Source organism: Gobius niger (assembly GCF_951799975.1).
Source record: "Gobius niger genome assembly, chromosome: 15".
Classification (NCBI taxonomy): domain Eukaryota; kingdom Metazoa; phylum Chordata; class Actinopteri; order Gobiiformes; family Gobiidae; genus Gobius; species Gobius niger.
Genome location: NC_136866.1, coordinates 11153960 through 11166692, shown reverse-complemented (window position 1 = coordinate 11166692; position 12733 = coordinate 11153960). Strand labels below are relative to the sequence as shown.

Here is a 12733-nt window from a genome sequence, read left to right as displayed (position 1 = left end):
GCTATGACAGAGATAGAGCGACTGTACAGCTTGACCCAGTATGATAAATAGCGATTTAATGTTATCCTCTAACAGTCTGACCAGGTCAAAGCCTCGTCAGGAATCATGAATGAATGCACAGACCTGGGATTGGACTTTAGATAAGAATTAGTGTAAAACGGTGGCCTTTGAGCTAAATGATATTCAGTAAGGTTTCTGCTCTTGTGGGGCCAGATACACACACAATTGTCACAAAACATCATCTTTTCATATGTCATTGATGGAGAAATCACAGAAATTATATATATGTCATACCTCGTCATACTTTGATACAGGGCCTGGCTTCACCATTTATTATTTGTATGGGGAACGCTCAATTCAAACAGGTCCGGGAAGTCGCTGGCTGATTGTAGTAGTCATATGATATACTGTGGGGAAAAAAGTATTTGGTCAGTTTCCTATAGACTTTCTATTGGATTTTGGCCAAATGTTTCTTTCCCCACTGTATATACAATAACTTTGTGGTTTGTATATATTTTGTATTCATGGAGAATTTGAGTCACCTCTGATCTGAACTAGATCGGTGATGTGTTTTTTTTTTACCCATTTTACCTTTCACAAAGACTTGCGTGATGATAGACTACTTACTCTTGAGGAATGCTGCTTATCTGAGCACCTTTCATTGTACTTTGAAATAACGGCCCCCTCTGCATTCACATAAAAATGACTTACTGGAAAGCACAAGATGCCACAAAGATGTCTCAAAGGTAAGCTATATACGACGTACAATTACCTTGCTTCAGAGAGGATGCAAAACAATGGGTTCCCTGCCGAGAGCGAGCGGCTTGAGTGACAGGACGACTGCTGGCAAACGCATATGAATAAGGCTGGATTATGCACAGAGCGCTGCTGGAGATAAATGCATGAAGTAACAGTTTGAAAGGATACAGTAAAGCGGATTGAAGCGTTTCCTGACAGCGCTAGAGGTTGCGTAACAACAGGCGAACATGCTTCTCGAGCCGGGCCTTGTCTTAGATCTGTAAACATATTTGTATTCAAAAGACAAATCCTCTGTCTTTCTAATGAGCAGCTTGAAGCATAATTAGGCTGCTTCTACAATGCAGGCCGACTTCAAAGGAGGAGAACGCTGCCCGTGCGAGTGGCTCTTTCTGGCTTATCAGCAGTAAGGGCGAGTCTGAAGATGTCCAATTTGAACATAGCTTTTTGATTGATGATATTGGTGCAAAATGGTCCGCGGAAGATCAAAGGCGAGAGATGTTTTTGGTTCTATAGGACTATTGATTCACCCCAAGATCAAAAGTCGTGGAGCTCGAAGCGTAATCTGCAAACATTTATGTGAAGGTAGAAAAGTATAAACATTTCTTAAAATCAACTTTCTGCTTAAGTCATATAGTTACACAAGTGAAAGTGGTCAGTGAAAGTAGCTCATGGGGTAAAAAGTTTGGAGACCTCTGTATCACAATGTAGACAGGAAAAAGATGAAATGAGCTCATTGAACTGATTCACAAATCTAATTGCACTTACGACTAGATGTTCCTCCACAGTCGTGCTTCCCTGCTCGCGTGCAGCTCTCGGGAGACTTGACTTCTGTCTTTGTCTCACCTTTTTCCAAAGCGTCTGTTATTTCTTTTTTTTACGACAGGAAGTGTTGACTTTTCTTTCTTGTTCCGACGCAGCTGAAGATCATAAGTTTCCCTTCCCGAGCGCTTCATTTCTGACAGGTCATCTCTCTGGAGGCCTATAAAACCTCGTCTCTTGCTCCTCGCCTTTAAATAGATTTAAAGGTGTTGCTCTGTTTGGCTGGAAATAAATGGCAGTGACCCGCAGTGTTACGTGCCCGGGGATTTTGTGCGACTTACGGCTACAGTCGGCTCACTTTTTCTCACGTCTTTTCTCTTGTTTGAAGAAGAGTCTTTCTCTCTTGAACTTTTGAAGTCACTAATCTACATTTAGCTCTTCATGATCCGTGTGATTCATGGTTTCACAATGTATAGAACAAGGGTTCAAGGTTTCATTACAGATTATTGGCACTGAAAGTCACTGTTAATCTGGACGCATTGGTTGATCTCTTTGTTTCCCTATCATTGCTTGTTGATAAGGATAAACCAATGCATCCCTTGAATTGCCCTGTAGAAGTGAGTAGTGTTATGAATGAGTGTCTCGATTTCAATGCAGACAAACATTAGACAAGGCATGCTAGGTGCAAAAACCTGGCGCTTCCAATATCAGTTTATATTAGATATCAGTTGTTTACATGGGTGACGCTCGAATAACGGCAATGAATGAACCGCGTTTTTTTTTTTTTTATTGCGAAACTAAACACTCTAATACACCTTATGTGTGATTTTGGTAGCTCTGTGATGAACAGAAGTGAAATAAATAACGATCGAAAACTTGCGAAAAGTCACGATCTGGACATTTTATATATTTTTGCATTTCTTTTCTCTTTTTTTTTTAGTCCGAGGGGCGTGGTGTTGAGTAGTGAACAGCTGTAAACCCAACACTTCTCTCTCGCTCTCTGGAGCGCGTTTGACAAAGCAGAGCGGCTTCCCATGTACAGATCGAAACAGTGAAGATTTTAACATTTCTCTGAGTTTTTAAATGCTTCAAATCGGTCCAGGGACGGCTGAGAAACATCCTGTTAAATTCTTCAAGCTGAGAACCAGGCTGTTTAAATGCACACGCGATCGATGACACGCGGTGTTTCAAAACCTGTGAACAATGTTGTCTTTGAAAATTGACTTGAAACAGAGATATCTAGGCATATGCCTCTTCCCATAACATTAGTGTCCGTCCAGAGAGGATAGAGGAGGAGAGGAGGAGAGGAGTTAATCAGAAAGGAGAGTGTTTCATAAAACACCAACTATCTCTGAATCTAAAATAAAAAAATTAGCCTCTGTTTAGCTTAGATTTGTCAGGAATCGAGGCACGTAGAATTAAACTGTTTTCACCTACGGAGAGCTTAGAGTCTCGTCTTTCGAACGAGCCAAAGCATGTGTCCGTAGCTATAACATAGAATACGCCGTGGTGCTACAAATATCATGAAAAATGGTCTGGATTGTTGTCACTCTACAGCTAAATCCCTAAAACTGCGCTGCACTCAACGGTAAGGCTTGAAAATAGGATGCGGCGCCTATTTAAGGAAACTCACTTTGAGGTGAACACTTAGCTTCTACAATTATGCAGGCCAACGTTAGCTATGTAAATGTACTTCTCGATCTTGACCCTCTCAACAAAGTTTACTGCGCTTTCTTTGGTCAGGCATAAGAGACCTGACTGTTTCACTGCAGAAGTGCAAAAAGTATGAATTTTCCTCGCCGCATCTGGATTCTGCAGGTGCATTCTTGATCTCAACTTCGGACCATTTGTCTCTCTGACACACACAACCGTAAGTGTCATCTATACTTCTGAAAAGAGTGCGCACATGCCTGTGTGTATGAAAATTGAAGTCCTGGATTGTTGGTACTTCTATTTGTTTTGTATTCAACGACGCAACACGATGGCATTATGTTGTTTGTATACGAAATCCGTCTATTAGACCTCAGCGCATCTGTGCCACCGGCTTTTATTGACGCCACTGTAAAACATGAGCCTCGACTCGTCAATGCACTCGTTTGCCTTTCAGACTGACAAAACACGTCTGACTCAGTGGAGGCGGACACTTCCTTTTGCTGATCGTTAAACCGTTATCTGTTGAAATCCGCCTGCGTCTCGCTCAAGCAAAGCGTACACTTAGCTTTATCATTGTTTTAATCATCCATAAAATGACGGAACATTTGGAGCACATTGTACAGCCCTGCCGTCTAACAAACAGACTTCCTCCGCAGCACGGTGTTCTCGTACCAACAAAAAAACCCTCGCAGGACGTGGTGCATTGACTCGTTCCAAACCTAATCAGGCCTGTGTGAGGAAACAGCAGTGCTTAGTCAGTTCCCGTTCCACTGTGTAAGGCTGAAAGTTGCAGCATCAGGAGACCGGAGTGCCCTGGACCCATCGTTTGTCAGGCCCCTTCAGTGCACAACAGATAACGTCAGTCTGCTGCCTACTCAGAGGAACGCCGTCTGACACTACAGCAGCGAGTACAAGTCTATTTCAGCAGTGTAAAGGTAGTCTATAGGCTGGATATAGGCTGTCTTAAGCACATGGTATTGAATAATCCGTAGGGGCATAAGATTATTTACTGGAAAATGCAGTTGGAATGGTAGAAATGAGCAAATTGAAAAAGCAGCACTTACAATAGAATGCTCTCAGCAGGGGGTACAATCTCCTTGCGCCTCCATTGAGTCTTGTGTACAAAACCTGCTGTTGTTTCCAAATGCATGCAGTTTTTTTATATTAGTTCAATGGGTAAGGGATCCAAATTGCAAGAAAGCGGCAAACCCAGGCACTCAAAAACAAATGACAATTCCTTTTGCGAAACATGTCAGATAAAATCACAGACATTTTTTTCCTAAAATCACTCTGCACTGCTAATGAGCTCTGGGGGGTACGCCAGCACTTAGCAGGGGGAATAATTTCAGATTAATTCATTCAGAAGAAAAAACAAATAGTACTTATGTGATATTTTTAAAGGAAAGTCAATAAGAAGACAGCTTGCAGTAAAAGGTCTGTGTTTTCAGAGTGTTTTGGCTTTGATTTGAACACAGCCCATCGTGTTTTTACTGCTAAATAGTAAGTGGTCGACCACTTTCCATATATCTGGCCAAGGGGTACACGAGGCAAAGAAGGTTGGGCTCCAATGGCCTGTTGCTTAAAACCTAAATATGATAAGGATAAGCATGTCTTTACTGGCCTTTGCTGAAATTTTAAAGCAGAACTAAGTAACTCATGCTCCTGGAGGCCAGCATTTTGCGTTGTATTTTTTTTTACTCATTAATCCGTGAGAGAAAAGACAAAGGGCGAGAGGGAAATTGTACATTGTGCCACAAATTAATTACACAATGGAGTTTCATTTCTGGCTGTAAATGCTGCTAAAGTGGCGATGGCACGCAGTTAGCTTTGCCCGCTAGCCTGTTAGCTTCTTCTTTGTGATTCCATTAGTGTGTATTGTGCCTCTGAGGGAAGTTGCATCATCCCATTAACACTGTATTAACCCCAGAGGGACTACAAAAAGGATTTGTTAAGGTAAACAAGTTACTCTTTAAAGTTGCATTATGCAACTTTTTGTGAGAAAAAAATAAGTTGATATTTGGGTATATTTGATCTTGTGACCTAGAGACTGTATGAGTGGTCAGAATGGCACCTTTACTTTCCATCACAGTGGTCTCTTCAATGCTCCAGGATCAATTGTTTTGTAGGTTTTCTGGTGAGCAGAGAAAACCTTTCTAACAACTGATCTTGGAGCATCATGAAAACAACTGTGATGGAATTAAAGGCGCCATTCTGACCACTCATACAGCCTCTGGGTCACAAGGTCAAATTCGCCGAAATATTAAAGAGGGGGTATTATGCTTTTTTCAATCACATAGCACCAGTCTATAGCACACTACAATGATGATGAAACCTTCTGTTGGTCTTTAAATGCAGTAAATTAGAATAACTGCCTTGTATAAAAGTGCTCTCTCAAAATGGCTGTAGTGAATGTCTTGAAATAGGCCTCTGTCTCTTTAAGAACCTCTGACTCTTTCCGACATGCCCCCTCCACACGCTTTCTGTGGCATCAGTGGGGAGGGGGTTCTGCTGAGGAGCAGTGGTTGGTTACTCGGCTGGTGATGAAAGCTCGGAGGCGTCTCCAGGAGGTGGGGGCGTTCCTAGGAGGACTCAGGCAAACCTATCCCTAAAATGGCCGCCATCAGATTTTTTACAGATTACTCAAATATACGTGAATGTGCCAAGGCAACACTTCAGGCATGTTTTTAATGAGGGAATGACATAATAACATGATGTAGATCTTGAAAAAGTCGATTTTGCATAATACCCCCGTTTAACTTTTTTTCCCCACATAAAAAGTTGCATAATGCACCTTTAAATTCAAGTCATTTACCCAAAACACCGGGACAACAACTCTGAGTTCTTGGCCAAACCTACAAAACCTCCAAGTTAATCCCTCAACATTGACAACATTTCTTTCATATCCCTTTCTGCCCGTTGGAAACCGTTAACGGCGAGATGTTGGCGTCTGTGTTCAGTAGTGTAAGCTGTGAGGCCGGGCCATTACTGGGCAGGAATCGCAGGGAAATGGCTAATTGCTTACATTTTATACATTTGCTTATAATACAGCAGTGGGAAGATATAATTGTCTTTTTTCCTTTCATATAAATTGAATTAGGATGACTCAATGGCATTGTCTGACTGCGCTAATGGCCGCTGAAAAGACATTAACTAACAGGACACATTTTGTCTTTATAGTGCTTTTCGCTCGCTATTGTCCTATCTCTCGTCGACAGCAGTGAATTATGAGAGCTGTCACTCCAACACCAAAAAAAAAAGAAAAAAAAGCCTCCAATTGTCCATAAAAGGGCTTCATTGTTCTGCAGCTATGACAAATGGCTTTGCAAACTTCCCTTTCTTTGATTTTTCTCCCAATCTGTCTTCAAACAAACGTCAGGGCAATGTATTTTTATCCACTATTCATTGCGGGCCTTAGTTTGCAGAGTAGGGATTTATTTTTCAAGTTTAAAGTTGTTTGAAGTTCAGTGTTCCCGTTTAGATACTTGTGTATAACGTGAAGTTACTTGGGCTGTAAAACATACTGAAGCTGTGTGATCTTCGTTTTAATCCTGTCAAACATATTCTCTGTTATTTATGGGCCACTGCATTCCCTGAGCTGCCCCGGTGCTATTAGTGCACATTTCTGCACACGCAGGAACGCAAGATTTCAAAACACGTCCTCATTTACAAGAAACTTCCAAGTGACTAGCTGAAAACATTTTCTTATTTGCTTAATGCTTGAAATTCATTTAAAGAAAAAAATGCTCAGTTTCCAAGTGAAGTGGCTACTTATGAAAGAGAGATTTACAACCTCTTTAGCCGCTAATTACAGCTCACACCTTTAGCCCTGTGTGAAGTAGCACGATTGACCAAAGTAAATGGTGCAAACAAAGATATAGGGCTGCACAATCTGTTTTTGAACAAAGTCGAAAAACAAGGCAGTGAAACCACAGATCAGTCATAAACTCTGCTGTCTCAGCATTCAAGCACTGCTTTGTCTCAGTTACAGAACTATAGATGATTACCTCTGTCCCATCACTTTCAGATCTTACCATCAGGGCACAGATTCAGACTTCCTTATGCCATTGACTTATTGTATATCCTTGTCCTTGATGGAAATTAGCCATGGCGTGCTTAAATAGTTTAGTTAAGTTATAGTTTATATAGTTTATAGTTATTGAGAAGTTTGTTCTCTGCATTTGACCCATCCTCAATGCCACTGGGGCGACCTGTAGGTGCAGTGAGCTGCCAGCGTGGGCAGGGGCTCGGCCATCTCTGTTTTTAATGGTAGGGGAAACCGGAGTACCCAGAGGAAAACCACACAGACACGGGGAGAACATGCAAACTCCACACAGAAAGGCCCCGTCCAGGTGGGAATGAACCCGGGACCTTCTAGCTGTGAAGCACTCATGTATTCTTTGACATGCACTGTCAGTTAAACTATAAACAAAGCAATAAATAAACAATAATAATGTTTGGAATAGCAAGTTAAAGCCAAATGATTTGCCATTGTGTCATTGATTTTGCCAAAGAGATTTATACATTTGCTGCCAACACAGCCTAAAACCCATTGTAGCTTAAAATTGTGCAGAAATTCATTTGACACAATGTGGTGGAGGAATAAAAGGTTTATGATTTCTGCCTAATTTGGTTTAGTAAAATTTTTGCAATAATGTTATTCAAAATGGTTGAATCCTTTATATATGTGTCACCTATTAAATCTTTATATTTCCATTGTTCCATTTGGTCTGTCTGAATACAAAGTTAGATCATTTAGAGACCGAGTCCAGACATACGTATAGCCCAGTGAGCGGTGGCGGTGTGTTTTGGCCATTATAATCCAAACTTCAAAGATAGAGAAGTCCGTATAATCTTCAGTGGCACAGGTCGCACTAATGAGGGACCTCTGCTGACCATATCTAATAAACACAATCAGCTGTTCCGTCTCAGTACAAAGGTCCGTTTCCATTATAATGCCACCATCTGGGACTGTCCCTGTTAAATGTATATTACTTCTCTCCTCATCTGTTGTCTATTATTTTTCTCTTTGTTGCAGAACGCGGAGGTGTCGGTGTTTGAGGTGAACATTCGTTTTGTCGGAGGCCTGCTCTCCGCCTACTACCTGTCTGGGAAAGAGGTAAGGACTTGCTCTGTGCCTTTTTATCAGCGTATCTGTGCGTCTGTGAAGCAGGAAGTGAACGGCAGGCTGCGGGCTGGCTGATGGTGCAAATGATGGAGAGTTCAGGAAATAAGCTGTGTGTTTGAAAAATAGCTGTGGTGGATGAACCTGAGCCTTCTACTGTGTATTTCACACGACTATGGCTTTTTATATTTTAGCCTCTGGGGCTTGGAATGTAGTTACACAAAACGGCAACAGAGGGTGCTAGTGTGTATGGGCAAACACAGTGAAAAGAGAAACTGTTTGGAACAATGTAATAAACATCTAAAAAACTAAGCATATGCACACATTAGGAGGCATAGAGGGAGGGAAGGAGGGAAGGAAGAGAGTTCAGCTTCCTAACAGTTTAGTACAGGGGTTACCAAATGCTTTAGGTCGTAGCCCCCAAAGCTACTCATCCAACAGCTCGATACTCGGCAGATTTTACCCAAATCTTAAAGCTTCTTGAAAAAAACATTAAAGTAGCGACACAAAAAAAAAAAACGTAAAAAAAAAAGAGCAACAAATAGGCGACAAAAATGGTTAAAAAAAAAAGCAACAAAAAGGTAGCCTGGGAATACCCATGCTGCTTTGTGAACATGAATCATTTCGAAGGGCCGGGCCTTGGGGACCATGGCCGAAATGTTCATATGGATTTGGGATCCAATTACAGAACTGGGAGGGACGACAAGACGATGACGCACCATTCGACATGCGTAAGCTTGTGGTTTGTTTACGGATCCAACATGACAGCAGCAGACACAATGCCATCTCAATGTTCTCAAAAGTTTAGCTCGAAAGTTTATTTTAAAAGAAGAACAGCGGGTACGTCATACGTCATCGGCTACAATTAACACAATTGCCTATGGGCTACGTGCACTAGGGCTGAACGATATGGACCAAATTTCATATCTCGATATTTATGCCAGATATCTCGATATCGATACAATACGATAAAACTATGGGTTTGGTGAAAACCAAGCATTTAAAAAAAAAAAAAAAAAAAACTCACAATACAAAAGAGCGCAGTTTTATTGATGAAATCTGTATTGTTTATATCTTGCTTTTTCGATGATAATATCTTGAATGTTAAGCTATATCGATACAATAACCACACCTCTTTTAAGAGAAAATGAATGGGTTTTAAAAAGTGACGACAACAAAGCAGCAACGCAAGGGAAAAGATCAGTTGGGATTAGTTTTGTTGGTCTTGGCTTTCAAATGTGATGTTACACGGGCCTATAGCTCTCCAGTCAAGGAACTTTTAGATTTGGGTAAAGCCACCAAACTAGAGAAAATGCACTTTGTTCAGGTGGGAGAGTTCAAGAGGTTAAGGAGACTACATGCAAGTTGGTCATTTTATACTCACTACTGCCACCTCAGGTCTTACGCGTAACTGCAGTCTCTATATTAAGCTTGTGCATGACGGCACTTCAGACCCAAAGTAACAACTTTTTGATTGACAGTGCAGGATTTTAGAGGCAGTTGTGGTGAACAGGTCTGGGATCATTCTACACATTAGGACATGGCTGGAACATGTAGGGGGAGGAAAATAATAAATCTGGATTAATTATGTTAGTTTCGATGCTTTATTTTGATATTTGGCACCCTAAAATAACTTTATCCTCCAAAAGTAAGAAAAGTACAAGCATGATCAAATGTAGCCGATAAAGTCAGCTCATAAATATTCAGCGTCTCGTTCTTAAAAGACTATTTGTGATAATTATGCAACACATTCCTTCTGGGCGAATCCAGTTTTGTTTTTAGGTCTCTCAGTCTGGTCTGAAGATATTTCCGTCCACCAAGGCTCCTTCAAACACTGATAATGTGGAAAGATTACCTGCGAGACCCAGACTGTTGTTTTGTTTTTCCTCGCGCGTTTAATCTCACATCTTTGGCGACAGCGGTGAACTCGCGCCGGCCTTAGAACCGTCATTTTTCACTTTTGTACTTTGCCGAGTTTTGGCGGGCGGGCGGGGGAAGGTGAATCCGCTCAGCCGTAGGGGGCACAGTTTGTCACGGCGCGTGCGAGCGCTGACAAATCACTGCTTCAGATGAGATTTATACAGAAAAATGAGAGAGGGAAGGCGTCGCGTAGCTCTGTCTATAGCCGACTGTGTTCAATGTGCTTAGCGACAAGAGACTGTGAAAATGACATCAGCGGGGCATTAGCTCTGATCTGCTTCTGCCAATAGAGGCTTTCACAAAACCTGCATTTCCCCCCCCCTTCTCTCGCTTTTACATTTCAGCGCTTGCCAAAACACCTGCATAAAAAGGCTCTGAAATTGCCATTGGGTAGATACTGAACAGTTAGGACACGGCTGAAACATTGTCTGACAGGCACAATGAGCTATGGAAGTGGAGGCAGCAGGGGGCTAACAAGAGCTGTGCGGCTAAGTGCTTTTGCTCTGAGTAGATGCATACAGACAGGTGTCGCACACATGCTGGGATATGTAAGGCTAGAAACACAAAGCGGGAATAGCGTTTTCCTGGTAGCTTTCAGAGGTATATGGTGGACATGGGTTTCACTGGAGTCAGACTCAACAGCAGTACGTTGAAGGAAAGTCTATCCTGCAATGTACCTGTAACCTGTGTTTTACTCACACAGATCTGGCACATATTTTCCGAAACTATAAGGTCTTAGCTTTCAAATGAGGCATTGCTGTGGCCTATTGGCGGTAGACAAAAGCGCAACACAGACGTGACCAAAAAGCAACAAAAGAGCCACAAAAAGTGACAAAAACATGGGGGGAAAAAAGTTTGTCAAAACTGAAAAACAAAAATAGGACAAAACAATGCTGGAAAAGCATCAAAAAAGCCACAAAGAATCACCGAAAACAATGCGACACAAAGTTTGGATCAGTTTTGTATGCAGGGGTCCCCAACTGGCGGACCTCGGTCCAGATCCGGACCTCCAGAGGCTTTAGCCCGGACCCCTAAGCCTTTTCATCCTCTCAATATACTTAATTTCTAAGGCTGAATTAAAAATGATCTAAATAATTTGAACAACATTGAAATAGAATAACATTTTTGATGAATTAATCAGTTCTGCTTTGGAAATAGACAACCTGTGTTTTAACATTTTCAAGAGCAATGACTGCTTACGTATGTCCAGACCATGGATATATGTCAAAAGTTACGAAAGAAAAGTTTGCGGACCTCAAGCTGATTTAGTTGGACACCCCTGGCCTGTTGGCTGTAAGCGCCAGTCAATAATCTTTTAGATTTGGGTAAAGCCTGGAGAAAATGCGCTCAGTTAAAGTGGGATTAAAAGGTTAAAAGGCCATAAATAAGCACAATCTCTGACATGCATGTACTGGAAATTAGGTTTTCATCTTTGGCTACTGGTTTAAAGATGACCTTACTGCATTTCAAGAATATTTTTATCTTTCTGAAATTTTGATGGTCATTCGTCTTGTTTGACAGATTGAAAATCAAAATAAAGACACATAAACACCCAAGTTTATTTATTCACATTTCTGCAAAATTCGTGTTCCATGACTCCGCTCTGATCATGTTTAGTTTAGCTCCATTTATCCTGCAGTCTCACATTTTTCCCAACATAAACAATATGCAGCCTATATACAGGGTATAAACATGTCTTAAAAATGCTTATAATGAGAGATTAATTCATGACAGAAAGAAATAGCTTATGACTTTTTACAACCCTGTCCATCAAAATGAAGGAGAGAAATTATCCCTAGCGAAACCATCGGTCCAGACAGCATGCATTTTGCTTCCAGAAAAAAACATTTCTTGCTAATATGAAGTAGATTCACTTCGAGGGGGGGCGAGGAGACATCTGGACATCATTTACTGTCAGACATTCAGGTTCAAATACACATGTGGGTCGAAGAGGTTTACGATTGTAGTAGTAGTAGCGTCAAATGTAAAAACATACACGAAAACAAGGTTGTCCATACTATGCATTACAGCACCTTGTAATTCTTGTCTTTACAGCATCTAAATCGCTGCCGAGTTCAGGTTGATACCACCAGGTACACTCTGAATTATCCAGCCTCCCCGAAAGCCACAAAAATGAAGCAAACTCGACGTTATTATTCTGACATTTTGGAGACGCGTGCACACTGTTCATTATCAGCTCTCGTACATGCGCTTTGGTGACAGCATGTCTTTTACATGATCCGAAAGCCATAATCCTCTCCAGATGAAAGACAGGTTGTGGTTTTCTCATCAGTTCTCAACAGGCACTTGAACTCCCATTTCTCCTTTTAATGAGACTCCATCAGTCTAAGGCTTTCATCACGAGGTCACACGTCACGCTGGGTCAGGGAGCAGAGATGGAAAGATGGAAAGATGGAAAGATGGGCTCCAGAAATGTCTACTGTCCTTGTGTGATACAGACAAGAGGGGTGGAGCCTGCTTTATCAGGGATGCAAGGCAGTTTTGTGGTCATACAATGTT

The 12733-nt window shown here is 41.5% G+C and overlaps 1 protein-coding gene across 1 annotated transcript in view; it reads left to right on the top strand.

The window, feature by feature from the left end:
* The window catches only part of man1a1 (mannosidase, alpha, class 1A, member 1), a 142290-nt gene that overhangs the window by 65107 nt on the left and 64450 nt on the right, over nucleotides 1-12733 (top strand). Inside the window, exon 4 of the mRNA XM_079572019.1 lies at nucleotides 8207-8287. Coding sequence (XP_079428145.1) covers nucleotides 8207-8287 — 81 coding nt within the window. The remainder of the gene's footprint in view (nucleotides 1-8206; nucleotides 8288-12733) is intronic.